The sequence below is a fragment of the Danio rerio genome, chromosome 11 (genome assembly GCF_052040795.2).
Source record: "Danio rerio strain M-AB ecotype USA chromosome 11, GRCz13ab, whole genome shotgun sequence".
Classification (NCBI taxonomy): domain Eukaryota; kingdom Metazoa; phylum Chordata; class Actinopteri; order Cypriniformes; family Danionidae; genus Danio; species Danio rerio.
In genome coordinates, this window is record NC_141031.1 from 29,445,001 (window position 1) to 29,460,386 (window position 15,386).

The window sequence follows — 15,386 nt, forward strand, 5'->3', positions numbered from 1 at the left end:
AACATAAAACTACTTGAAATTTATCACACAGCGGTGGCACAGTAGGTAGTGCTGTCGCCTCACAGCAAGAAGGTTGCTGGTTCGAGCCTCGGCTGGGTCAGTTGACATTTTTGTGTGGAGTTTGCATGTTCTCCCCGCGTTCATGTGGGTTTCCTCAGGGTGCCCTTGTTTCACCCACAGTCCAAAGACATGCGGTACAGGTGAATTGGGTAGGCTAAATTGTCCGTATGTGTGTGATTGAGTGTGAATGAATGTTTCCCAGTGATAGGTTGTGGCTGAAAGGGCATCCGCTGCGTAAAAAAACGCGCTGGTTAAGTTGGCGGTTCAGTCTGCTGTGGCGACCCCAGATTATTAAGGGACTAAGCCGAAAAGAAAATGAAATGAATGAATGAATGAATGAATAAATGTTTGGAAATTTGTATGAAACAATGAAAATAATAATGTATTAATAACATTCATGATGAATACCTACATGAAGACAATAAATTGTGTAACTATTCGGGAAGATAATAAGATAATAAAAACAAATAAATAAGAATTGATAAAAGCAGTAAACATTAGTAATGTTACAGTATTTATGAAACACTCACATGCATGTTGTTACTGAACTACAAAAGCTAATTTTGCAAGATTTAGTTATACAAGTATGTTCATTTTTAAATAAATAAATAGACATCACATTAAATAATATCCATAATAAGTTATTACATTTAAATGCTTTAGAAATAATCAAATAAAACTTAAATATACTAATAAACTAATAAAATAAAATGAATTATTAAAAACATTAGTTCACACATGTACATCTCCAACATCAAGATTGAAGCATAAAACCCTCCACGGCAGTCACTTTTGTCTTCGAAAGGCTCATCGTGTTTTTAGTGGTCTGAAACAGATGAGAGGCTTTGATGACATTAAAACAGTGGCTGAAATAACACTGATATCCGACTCAACTGCCAGCATCCATTTATCAGTCTCCACATCAAAGTCTGACTGAAGGGGACTTAAAAACGTCCAGATAAGGGAGAGATATGAGCGATATGCTGGTTCACTCAATTGAGTTTGGCTCCAAGCTTTGATATTGTAGAACAGAAGTTTACTGTAAGTGCATCTCTTACTACGTATTAGTGTTTGTCCTCATTTCCAGGCACATAGGAGGTGAAGCTTGAAGCTAAAGAGTCATTTCTGTAAAATATTCAGCAGATCAATAGTTTTCATTAGGCAGGTATGACCTCTATAAATTAAACCTACAACACACACACACCTTCGATATTCAATATTGTATTCATTTTGAGCAATGATACTGCTCAAAATGTGCCAGTAGCAGTGGGATTGTGTAAGATGATGATAAGTAAAACACTGTTTGTTTGTCATTACATTTTAATGCGGATTCATTTTCAGACACAGTTTGACACAGATTTGTCAGAGACACTGAAAATAGATTATGCAATGCTGGCTATATTGGATCAGACAGCAATGTCACAACACAACCATGTTTAATGATATCTTTACTGATGATGCCATTCATTGTTGCTTAGTCTGTGTATTCTTTGTACACTTTTGATATTTTGATGTTCAAAGATTTCTGATGGCTCCAGATTATTCTTGATCATTTCCTGCAAGCTGATAAAACACATAAAATATATACATATTTATACAACAGTTCTGTCTGGTTCTCAAATTTGATTGGCTGATAGTCGTGAGATATTCTGCAATATCAGCACTCATACAGCTTCTTCACCCTTGTGTATTACTCTGCCCACATGACGAGCTGAGAAATAAACTCACTAGTTTGACAAATTTGCAGCTGTTGGACAACATAATGTAGGTTTTGAGGCTTTTTAGGCAAGAATTTTGTTGTTTAAATTGCAACTATGCAATTTATTAATAAGGATAGTGCCTATTTTAAATATCTATAATTTCGAATTTAGCAGGCTGACGTTCTGCCACAAGATGGCGACAGAGAGCACTTAAGAAGTCCTTAGGGAGAAAAAAATCTGCATAAATTTCAAACTACAGCTGAACAAATCATCATAAAATGGGTGAACATTCTAACTCTCTTTTGTATTTTGTAGTGCTGTATTTATACCATAGAAATCTGGTAGTGTTTACTTCGCTTTGGCTTTTTTCGGGATTAATTATTGTGATCTCCTCATTGCAACAGAGAAATACTGGGGAATCTCTGTAGACTGATGGCAGTTCATGCAGTTCAGCCTTATAATTTTAAAATGTGAGCAAATTCCCCTGTTTTGTCACCACTTTAGAAATTATGCAAGAGAATCATTCAAATATTAGCTCTAAAGTGACATTGGTGAAGTAACAATGGCTTCTGCTGTTCTGACGTCAGCTGCAGATGTGAATGAATGGTGGAATAAAGTAGTTCCTCATACAAAAGGATTTTTGAGACTCATCATGTTTGATTTTCTTTTTTATAAACATGATTATGCCGCCGAACTTTTGTATAAACGCAATATTACACTCATAGCAGTGTGATATGGCTGTATATATATATATATATATATATATATATATATATATATATATATATATATATATATATATATATATATATATATATATATACAGTCAGAACTATTAGCGCCCCTTTGGATTTTTTTTTCTTTTTTAAATAATTTCCCAAATGATGTTTAACAGAGCAAAGAAAATTTTCACAGTATGTCTGATAATATTTTTTCTTCTGGAAAAAGTCTTATTTGTTTTATTTCGGCTAGAATAAAAGCAGTTTTTTAATTTTTTAAAAACCATTTTAAGGTCAAAATTATTAGCCTCTATTTTTTTTCAAAAGTCTACAAAACAAACCATCACTATACAATAACTTGCCTAATTACCCTAACCAGCCTAGTTAACCTATTTAACCTAGTTAAGCCTTTAAATGTCACTTTAAGCTGTATAGAAGTGTCTTGAAAAAATATATCTAGTAAAATATTATTTACTTTCATCAAGGCAAAGATAAAATAAATGAGTTATTAGAAATTAGTTATTAAAACTATTCTGCTTAGAAATGTGTGGAAAAAAAATCTCTCCGTTAAACAGAAATTAAATAAAATAATAAATAGACGGGCGCTAATAATTCAGGGGAGCTAATAATTCTGACTTTAACTGTATATATACATACACACACACACACACGCAAGCACGCACGTACGCACGCACGCACGCACGCACGCACGCACACACACACACACACAGCCATTGCTCATATTATATACAGTATATAAGCATTTAGAAAACGTAAAGTATGTATTCAAATGTAATAGTTTCTCTGCCAGTATGAATCAGTGATTTTGATGACATCAAGCTGCACTTTATATATATATGTATATTTATATATATATAAAACTGCACCGATCTTATAAGTACATAGGTTTCCATCCTAATGTGAATATTAACCAGTATGCTGCAAAAAGATACTAAAAATTGCCTTTAGAATACATACAATATGTATTCAGATGTTACATTTTCTCATTTCTGCCAATATGGATTAGTGATTTTGATGCAACAACACTCTGCAATGTTTTTATAGACAAAACTGCAAAAAATTTATAAGTAGTCAGGTTTCTATCTTAATGTGAAGAGAAGCTTTTCAAAGTATGCAAAATAAAATGTAAAAATCAATTCCCAAATGTGAAGTACACTAGATACACTTCTGACAGTTGTATTTGTGACCAACATTAAACAAAGCAAGCATAATAGAGACAGCTAATTATTCAAATGAAAGTAATGTTCGCCAGGTCAGAGTTTACTTGGAAAATGGATAATGCTAATAATGGAAAAAGGACAAAATCACCTCAAGTGAGTGTGAAAACTTCTTTGCTAATAAAGGTATTTTTTTTTCAGAATTTGGCATTTCCATCACTCGTTTCAAATATGATTTTCAAAATATGCATTAACATGGGGTGATGGAAAATGTACTTCCTATTAAGATTACTTTCTAACAGTGTCATGATTTTTTTTTTAAAAAGTTTAAAAACAGGACAAAAACTAGTCCAAAGGTTCACATTGGAAACAGTTTTCATTAAATCAGCATGATGAATCAATGCCAGCCACGGTTGAAAGAGAGTGCTCTAATTGGCTGTTCAGATTGTGGGGGAAAAAAAAACTAAGCAAACAACACAAGTCAAGGTGGAACACAAAGAAGATGGCTGTCATTTTGTTGCGTTTCTTAAATTTTTGCAAATGAAACAGATTATCGGGCATATTTGTATGAGCGAATCCCTTTTTGGTGAGCAAGAAGTACTGTGAAATGGTAAACAAATGTTTCTTAGTTTACAGTTTGTATGCATGCAGCACTTTTTTTTAGTTTCACTTTGTGGAATGAAAATGCAGTCTACTGCAACATATTTGATTTGTGTGTCCCATGGCTTACTGTACATTGGTTTGCATATAGCAAAAAACAACATCAACAGCAAGAGGGTATGCATTAGCAATGTTTCCTTCCATCCTGTCAACATGTTGCTGTTTTGCTAGATTATTACATCTAATGAGACAGCAGCAGTACCCCTGGCAGATGGCATGAGTGGCCTTAGTCCACGCTGCTGTCGCCACCACACTCAACAGTCAAAGACACGTGTAGCAGAATACTGTCATTTTATACTTGCGGTTCACAATAATACAACCTTGTTTCTGCAGCAAATTTCAGTGCCTTTTTTTCTAACAGGCTTTAAACCACATTGGATAGAACTGTCATTAGTTCAATCATGCATGGTGGAGTTGAAAACATGAGTATTTTAAGATTAATCTTTCAATTATTCCAGCTTTATTTCATCAAACTAAACAAACTATCGCATAATAAATGTTAGATTTTTCCAATATCGTGCAGCCCTAAACTGTACAAATTCATTTGAATTAGCCACTAAATCAAAAAGTTACGAGTTGCTGCAAGATTGTGTGGGTTTGTGACGCTACTTTTTTTTTATGTCTAAAATTAAACATGAAGACACACACACTATTACTCTAAGAATGTAAAACAGAAAACTTCCATTAAATGTTTTAGGGGAGCTTGATACCATTTGCCAACAAAAAATTTGGGAGGAACATGCGAGTAAAATCAGCCAAGGAATGAGCTTATCAGTTAATGAAAATCATCTCTGAATAAACAAGAACTGACCAATATCAGTCCGTCATAACTCAACACACTAGCATTTTTCACTAACAAGTCCTTGGTCTGCCAAATCATACATCTGCTTCATTCATTCACACCAGCACAGGAAGGAGATTTAAATTTAGATTCATATCTGCCTTGCTTTTCCACTTCAACAATCTTATCAAGTTCTCCATGCTAATAAGACAGATCCGGGGAAAAACGGAGCCAAGAGACTGTCAACACAGGGGCCTTCGGTCAAAAGCTAAAACAGCGAGACTTTCCCCTGCCTGCGAAAACTACATGCTTTACCACAGCCTAACAGAAAATACACAGCGATCCTAACTGATTATGATCATTCACCCTCCGTCCCTTACAGCACTTCACCCTAAAAACTAATAAGTGTCATCAATCTGCAGCTAGATAATTTGCAAATTACTGACAACTGTTGTGTGTTATCGTGTTTAATGTTGTTGCACAAGTCCAATGTTCCTTCAGGAGCGATCCTTAGGGGAGTTTCTCGCTTTGATAAGCAGCCTAGGCTTTTTTTTTTTTACAACAATTTCCTCTCTAGCGCTCAATTCAAATATCACTGGCTGATGAAATCTGGGATCAACAGCAAACCCCGAACAAGACCATTACATTGGCTCACAAAACGCTACGAGTGTCGAGGAGGACTTGCTGGATGTATGGAGGAGTCCCTGAAGATTTCGTTTCTCCATCTAATCTAATGCCACCCCAAGCCGGAAGGAAACGTCGAGGTACATTGATTCACATGCTATAACGCTGCAGCACCGAGCCAGGATCTAATTAAGCCTGTTAATAATCCTAGTGCTGAAACACCTATAAATGTTCAGCCGAACGGATACTGCAGCAGCTGTGTTTCTGTTCGCATTTCTGTGACAATATAACATGGCCACAACTGATACCAATACAGATCTGTTCTGTAAAGTAAATCTGTCCTTTAAGAGAATATATACATCACAGTGATGTAGAGACGTTTGAGTCTAAATTGATGGAAAAACATCCACAGTGTCTCACTGAAGTGTCAAGTAGAAAGATGGTACAAAAATATGTCTTATTTTATAAGACTTGATCCTTCAGCACTTGAGCAATAAGTCAGACATCTCTAGGTGATAAAAGATTTTCAAAGTAGAAAGTTTAATGTTTCATTGTGCAGTTTGTTAATGGGCATGCTTTTTTTATTTTAAATGACACACACAGGATGAGATATTAAGAAACAATAGGCTTATGCACAATTTATAAATAGTTATGATGTAGTGAAAAAGAAAACTGAAGCCTCCAAACATAATAAAAAAAATAATTAATTAATTATTCTTGCTGACAAACGCTCAAATGAACCTGTAACGTATTTCAGTTGATATTTTAATTTGCCACTGTCTGGATTTTAGCAAATAAATATATAAAGAAATAATAAATGACTTCTTGTCCTATTGGTTACAGTATTTCCTTATATGTTTAATTCAGCAATATATTAGGACATATTTGTTTATATATATATATATATACACACACCCACACACACACATATATATATATATAAGGGTTGTGTGATCAATCGAAATCCAATCGCAATCACGGTCACAAGAGGCTGTGATATAAAATATATATTATCATAGCAAATGCATGACTACACTTTCGTTTTGCCCAATCAGAACTGATCAACCGAACTATGCAGCCCACAATAAAAAAAAAAAAAAAAAAAACGAAAAGCGCAAACGAGTGGGACAATGGTGTCTGCTGCTTCAGAAGCATGAATAGATGAATTAATATCTAAGAAAAACAGCATGTCTGTAATGTCTTGGTTTCAAAGTCACAGACACTAAACAAAGCCAGGTAATTTGTAAGAGCTGTTGCAGAATTGTTGCCACAGCACAAGGAATTACAACAACCAGCACCTAAAAATATGAGGAGTGTCTTGCTAAAAAGCAACACCAAAGAACAATTTCAGAGTTGTTTGCTAATATAAGTTGATATCTTTTCAGTTCCAGTCACTGAATTTTAGCAGTAAGAAACAACAATACAAAATATTGAGCTGAAGCTTGACTACAAGATAAAATCACAAGTCAAACCGAAATCGCAATATCTGTCAAAACAATGGCAGTTATATATTTCCCAAAATCGCACAGCCCTAATACACACATACACACACACACACGCACACGCACACGCATGCGCATGCGCACGCGCGCGCACACACACACACACACACACACACACACACACACACGCAGTTTGCATACACTGTATAAAAAGGCACAAAACCATTTAAAATAAAGTCAGATGTTAATGTGACTAAACTTTTTTCTCTTTTGGGAAAGTTAGGATTATCAAATTTGTTTCTGTTATGTTTGATGGCAGAATAATGAGAGAGATTTTTTTGAGAAAGTTTTATAACTTTTCTTGAAAGTCAAGTTTACATACAATAAGATTATAATGCCTATGAAAAAGCTCAGATGATGGTGTCAAGGGTTTGGAAGTTTCTGATTGGCTGATTTACAACATTTGAGTTAACTGGAGGCACAACTGTAGAATAGTATTTAAGGAAAACCTCTGCTTCCATTTTGTGACAACATGGGAAAATCAACAACAACAACAAAAAAAAAGCCAGATTACAATTAGCAATATTACACTGGGTAAAAAAATTCAAAATTTGGAGACACGTCCTGTGATCTGAGATTGTCGATTTAACTAAGTTTGAACATCAGTTTGGCCAACAGTGTTACATTTGGAGGACAAAGGAGAAAGCTTACAAGCCTAAGAACAACATCCCAGCTGTGAAGTATGGGGGCGGCAGCATCATGTTGTGGGGTTGTTTTGCTGCAGGAGGGACTGGTCCACTTCACAGCTTAGATGGCATCATAAAGAAAGAACATACCAGAACATACTTCTGGTTTCAACTGAACATACATACATACATACATACATACATACATAAATACATACATACATACATACATACATACATACATACATACATACATACATACATACATACACAAACTCTTACAATTCTAGACATAGAACAAAAGCATGACAAACTAAAAAGTAAAATCTTTCAATGGTACGTCCCTGATTACACAATGCCCTTGTACGTAAACTTAAAAGCTTAAAAATAATCCACATAATCCAAAAATCAGCCCTAGAAAAAACAACTCTTCATTGTTAGTGTTTCCAAGAAATCCCCAATGAGCGAAGCGGCTTACAAGTCTACGATGAGGACAATGAGGATGTCCATCTGAAAAGCTAATGTGCGTCTGAGAAAATGCAAACAAGCATGCATGACTTAGCTGTTGAAATGACATAATTCTGTTCAATAGCGTGCATCGCGATGTTTGACATGGCAATGAGAAATGCAGTTCTCCGAGCATCTACTACAAGCATCAGGGTGACAGCAGATCCACAAAGAAGTGTCCTCTCTTAACCTACCTGACATTTGAGACGCGCAGGCCCTCACTTTCATTCCTGTGGGGACACAAAAAGAGACACTGTGTTAGAAACCACTCGAAAGCTAAAAGAGGCACAAGAAAACTTTGACATATCAAACTTTGAGAGTTCTCATTGTACCAATAGAGCACCATATTTGATATACGCTAACTGATTTGTCATACAGTAGGAATCAATGCAACAACATTCAGCATGACCAATTTATGAATAACTGACTATGAAGACTATGAAGTGGGAATTCTGTTCCGTAGTCTGACTTATGGACACATTAATGTACAGTATGTATCAAAAATGCACAAAACTAGCAGAATAGGCTTATTCAAGTATTTAAATATTATAAATAATATTTTATACATGAATCAATAACTATTGGCAACAACTCAGGAGTCTGATTCACATATAAAAGTTGTATAATCTCTAAACATTATTTCATGAAAATCATAAAAAAAACATACAACACAACCAGACCAGAGTAATAAGAGGTAAGAAATGACTCGTCTGAGCCACAGATTTAATATATCAGTCAAAAACTTTCAAAACACAAACTTGGCTACAATTTAAATCAGTATGGTGAATCCTGTATAGAGATAACTGAGCAGAATCCCACAATCACATCATAACATGTGAATTTAAAGTATATAAAGTTTTTTTTACATGGTTGACAAGATTAGCAGTAAACAGCCCAAAACAATCATAAATCATACCTATAATTGGGCCATATTGTATGATTTTTGAACGTATTTTTTCTTTAAAATCATTGTTTCTAATATCAAACAAGCATGTCATAAAAATATATATATATTGTGCATATAAAATATATATGAATTTATTTGCCATGACTGACAAGATAAGGAGTAAACAACCCAAGGCCAATCATAAATCCTTCTTTAAGAAGCAAAGAAGCCTTCGCGGTTCTGTGAAAACCCAGTGGCGATCAGACCCTCAACCAGCACCATCCTCTCTGTATTTGATGGAGCGCTCTAATATTCACATTTGTGACTGGCAGATTACCTCAGGCATCCCCTGGCCCAAGCCCTTGTTCAATAATTCACAAGTTTAGGAAAGGGCGTTTTTTTTTTTTTTTTTTTTTTTTTTTTTGAGAAAGAGAATGGCTTTTCTAGAAACACTATGATTCACACTGGATTAAAGATGTCGAGAGACTCGCTATATGACAGAAGTCAAAAGCCCCTTTCAGATTGTCAGTCCAATTTCAATTGCAATCTGAATGGCAATAAAAAACATTAAATAATTTTTTGCAAATCCATTCTGAAATGGATTCATGTTGTTTGAAATACTATTCAAATCCATTTCAGTCTGCCCACTCAGATCAGATTCGCACCATTAAAAAGTAAACATAAGCTGACTAGGCATGGGCCAGTATAAGATTCTGATAGCATCATAATCTTGGATAAAAATATAATGGTTTCACGGTATCACAGTATTCTGAGTACTGTTCTTTTGTACTTTTATCCATTGAAAACAATATATTTTATTTTAAGAAACATTTACAATATTTTGGAACAATAAACATGACAGGCTTAATAATAAAATAAATCTTTGACTTCTGCTGTCTTCAATAGTTTCAAAAACACAGATTTTTTTACTACTTTAATTCTTTTCTTATACGCCACTACACCGCTCACTTTTCTGCTAAAAACCTAAACGTAAAACTAAAACATGTCAAAACAACAAACAACTTACACGTACCAGAAGATTAGTATAAAAGAAAGTTTTAGCAGTTTTAAAACCTTGACTTTTCCCAAACCGCGGTTAACCTTGAAACCCACTATCGTCCAAAAACTAAATGTGCCATTATAGAAACAAAACAAATGACCTTTGCTAACAAAATTTCTCAGAAGAGTATAACAAAATATCATTTTTTCATTGTCAAGTCATGAGATGTCTTTCATTATGGGGACCCAGATAACATATGTGCATCTGCAAAATGTATTTTGCAGATTGTTTTGTCTTGAAAACAAAGGTTTGCTGAGTCGGTGCCAGTGGCGTAGTGGTACAGTGCATTGTTACATGGCACTCACTGCGGCCCGAGTTCGCTTCCTGCATGGAGGTCCTATGCCAATTCTTCTCCACTCTTTGCACCGCATGCTTTCCCATCTATACTATCTACTTTCCTATCAATTAAAGGTGAAAAATCCCCAAACAAATATGAAAAAAGGTTCTATTGAAAGAATTTGCAAGATATACAGTTTTTTTTAATGTCTGAAAATGGACATTTAATGAACATTTTGCAGTTGAGCTAACAGTCTAATAAATGTGTCTTAAAGACGTAAACACAACACAAATAGACATCTTTGCAATGACTCTTTGCTATCATGGGAAATGCATTTGCAGGCCAATCTGAAAGGCACATACAGAAATAAATACTTTTGTGAGCCATTTTTTAATCAAAAACACAGCTAAGTAAAAAAAGCACACCAAGGATAGCGATCACACTTTAGTAAACACTACAGTTCTCACTAGACACTCTCAAACAGTTGGACAGAAAACTGATTCTGATTCTATTACAAAACAAACGGTTACTCAAAATGATAAGGGTTGAGTCTGAGAGCTGTTGAGGTGTCCAGTGGCGATGTATAGACTGGAATATATTGACAAGTCCCAGCAAAAGTCAAAATTCTGTGTTGTCATCCTTACTATTGATAGTGAACCCTTTCATCTCCGAAACTGCATCTTTGCTATTCCCGTCTAGGTATTTGTCTGCCTTCAAAACTCAATTTGTCATATTCTGTGCAAGCTGCCAGCAGATTCATATGTCAATGAATGAAACGAACCACTGACATAGCAGTTAGTGCTCTAGCTCGCCTGTCTGGAGTGAGAGCATAAACCAATGCCAATATTGGCCTATTGGTAAATCTTGGTCATAAACTCAAAATGCCGTACTCTAATTATATTATCCAGTTGTTTTTTTAATTCTGCTAATAACTAAGTATTACTAATTGTCAGCCAGCATAAACCACTGGGTTGTCAATAATACTTTATCATAGACAAAAGACATAACCCTTAGAGTATTTCCCTAGATTTATTTTGCTTTTGCTAATTACTGACACTGCTAATTGTAAGTTAGCATGAACTATAGCAGGGTCATTTAAATTCCATTTGTTTTAATTATGCTTATAACTGAGAACTGCTAACTGTAAGCTAGCATAAACCACCACTGGGTTGTCATTAATATTTTATCACATACCTAAACAAAAAAAAAAAACATCACCTAATTTAGTATTTCCCTAGCTTTGTTTTGTTTTTGCTAATTGTAAGTTAGCATAAACTATAGTGGGGTCATATGAAATCCATTTGTTACAGTTCTGTTAATTAGCTAACTGTAATCTAGTGTAAACCACCACGATTGTCAATAATACTTTGTAATTTACTTAAAAAACATTACCTAGTTTAAAATTTTTCTTTTGATTTGTTTTGTTTTTGCAAATTGCTGACACTGCTAATTGTAAGTTAGCATAAACTATTATGGGGTCATATGAATTCCATTGTTTCAATTCGGCTAATTACTGAGAATTGCTAAATGTAAGTTAGTATAAAAGTTAGTATAAAACACCACTGGATTGTCAATAACACGTCATCATATACTTAAGCAAAAAGCATCACCTACTTTATAGTATTTCCCTATATTTGTTTTGCTAATTGATGACACTGTTGATTGCTAGTTAGCATACACAGTAGCTGGGTTGCCGTTAATACTTGGACCTAAACAAAACTAATTATCATAATTGATTGAGTTTTAAGAAATTATATTTTTCTGTTAATTACTGACTAATTGTAAGTGCAGCTTGAAATACACCACATTGTATTTGCTAATTGAACAGTCACGTATATATTGTGACCTAAAAAACAACTGATATTAAAAAACAAGGAATATTACAAATATTCCTAAGTTAGAAGTGCAAAGAGATAATAAAGCAACCCAGGAAGGTCATAAGTGGCTCATTGTAATAGTTTAATAGGTGTTAGTTTTAAAAAAAGTGATATGATAGTGCCAGGCAAATATAATACAGTAATAAGCAAATTAAGCAATTAAGCAAATGAGCCAATGCTAGAGGGAAAGAAAAGACTACAGTGTCACAAATGCACCTCTACTTTGCATGACATTGCTAGTGGTACCTAACAGGACGAAATGAGCCTTACTGAGCTCACATTACTGCACTTATGAATATTTTGATTTGTTGGCGGTGGTATGATAAGCTATTATGTGGTCTAGAGGGAAAAGAATAATTAAATGAATAATTGAAAAACATAATAATAATGGAGCACAAAAGTGATCACATACTTTTCAGCTGCCTTGGTTCTAGAAGTATTAAAAACAAGGGGAAAAAATGATTGTGCACAATTTATGAGTCAAAGAATTAGTGTCATAATAACAGAAATAAAAACAATGGCAAAGCTATGTAACTAGTGAGTTCAATAAGACTTTTTTTTAATTCATTTTTATTCAGCAAGAGTTTGCGTTAGTAGTTTCATCCTGATAGAAATTGCAATAAGTAGCAATGTTTTCAATATTTATAATAATAATGAATGTTTCTTGAACACCAAATCAGCATATAAGAATGATTTCTAAAGGATCATGTGACCTTTTTACTTTTTTTAAGGGCAAAAGACAAGACAATTGGTAAATGAGTCAAAAATGTATGACAAAACAACAATCAAATCAAAACAAAGGCAATTACATGAAACTACTGTCATATGATCCTTAAACACATTCAAATATACACGTACTGGCCATTTTATTAGGTACACCTGACCAACTGCACGTTAACCCAAATTTCTAATCAGCCAGTCACACAGCAGCAACATAATGCATTTAGGCATAAAGACATGGTCAAGACGATCAAACCAATCATCAGAATGGGGAAGAAAGGTGATTCAAGTGACTTTAATGTGTGATTGTTTGTGTCAGACAGGCTGGTCTGAGTATTTCAGAAACTGCTGATTATTCTTTTGGGATTTTCACGCACAACCATCTCTAGGGTTTACAGAGAATGGTCAGAAAAAGAGAAAATATTCAGTGAGCGGCAGTTCAGTGGGCGCAAACGCCTTGTTGATGCCAGGTCAGAGAAGAATGACCAGACTGGTTTGAGCTGATAGAAAGGTAACAGTAACTTAAATAACCACTCGTTACAACCAAGGTATGCAGAAGAGCATCTCTGAATGCACAACACAAACCTTGAGCCAGATGGGCTACACAGCAGCAGAAGACCACACTAGGTGCCACTTCTGTCAGCTAAGAACAGAAAACTGAGGCAAAGTTGGACAATAGAAGATTGGAAAAACGTTGCCTGGTCTGATGAGTCTCGATTTCCACTGTGACATTTGGATGATAGGGTCAGAATTTGGTGTCAACAACATGGAAGCATGGATCCATCCTGCCATATATCAACAGTTTAGGCTGCTGCTGGTGGTGTAATGGTGAGGTGGATATTTTCTAGGAACACTTTAGGCCCATTAGTACCAATACCAATTGAGCATAGTGTCAGTGCCACAGCCTACCTGAGTATTGTTGCTGACCATGTCCATCCCTTTATGACCACAGTGTATGCATCTTTTAATGGCTACTTTCAGCAGGATAACACGTGCTGTCATAAAGCGCGAATCATCTTAGACTGGTTTCTTGAACATGACAATGATTTGCTTTACTCAAATGGCCTCCACAGTCACAAGACCTCAATCCAATAGAGCACCTTTGGCATGTGGTGCAATGGGAGATAAGCATCATGGATGTGCCGCTGACAAATCTGCAGCAACTGTGTGATGCTATCATGTCAATAAGGACCAAAATCTCTGAGGAATTTTTCTAATATCTTGTTGAATCTATGCCACAAAAGATTAAGGCAGTTCTCAAGGCAAAAGTGAGTCCAACCCGGTACTAGTAAAGTGTTCCTAATAAAGTGGCTGGTGAGTGTATATGTAGAAATCTTAAATATCTTGTTTTTCTAAATTAATAAGTAAATATAAGTATACATGGCGAGGCAGTGGCACAGTAGGAGGTGCTGTCGCCTCACAGCAAGAAGGTCGCTGAGTTGTTGGTTCGAACCTCGGCTCAGTTGGCGTTTCTGTGTGGAGTTTGCATGTTCTCCGTGCCTTCGCATGAGTTTCCTCCGGGCGCTCTGGTTTCCCCCATCAGTCCAAAGACATGTGGTACAGGTGAATTGGGTAGGCTAAATTGTCCGTAGTGTATAAGTGTGTGTGTGTGTGTGTGTGAATGTGTGTGTGGATGTTTCCCAGAGATGGGTTGAGGCTGGAAGGGCATCCGCTGCGTAAAAAACTTGCTGGATAAGTTGGCGGTTCATTCCGCTGTGGTGACCCCGGATTAATAAAGGGAATAAGCCGACAAGAAAATGAATGAATGAATGAAAATATACATTATTCATTCATTTTAGATTCAGTCAGATTTTTTAAATAAATCAGTTTCAGTTTATTCATATTTATTCAGCAGTCATATGACAAATTGTTAAAAATGTTATTTTTATCCAGTTTTTTTTTTTTTATTTAAATAATAATTATGTTTTACCTGACATGTGGACTAAAGAAATGTCTGCTAAAAAAGTATTAATTAACTGTTGATGCATTAAAACTAAAAACAGTAATTTTTCATCTTAATTTCACAATGGTATAGAATTCTTGATCAAACAAATCCATTCAGCTTATTTAAAAAATAACTTTTGCTAAATTAAAACCCCAAACGTCTGAAGTAGCAAAGTTTAAGGCCGACTAAATAAAAAACTAATGATTTTTTAAGTTTATTGCTACTATTTCTCACACTGACTTGTGGATTTTACAGAAGCATATA

At 35.0% G+C, this 15,386-nt stretch overlaps 1 protein-coding gene across 4 annotated transcripts in view; it reads right to left on the reverse strand.

The window, feature by feature from the left end:
- Positions 1 to 15,386, reverse strand: part of iqsec1b (IQ motif and Sec7 domain ArfGEF 1b) — a 347,358-nt gene that overhangs the window by 245,398 nt on the left and 86,574 nt on the right. For all 4 annotated transcript variants that reach the window (XM_087273769.1, XM_087273761.1, XM_087273768.1 and 1 more), the window contains exon 2: positions 8,552 to 8,587. In XM_087273769.1, the coding sequence (XP_087129895.1) occupies positions 8,552 to 8,587 (36 nt within the window). The remainder of the gene's footprint in view (positions 1 to 8,551; positions 8,588 to 15,386) is intronic.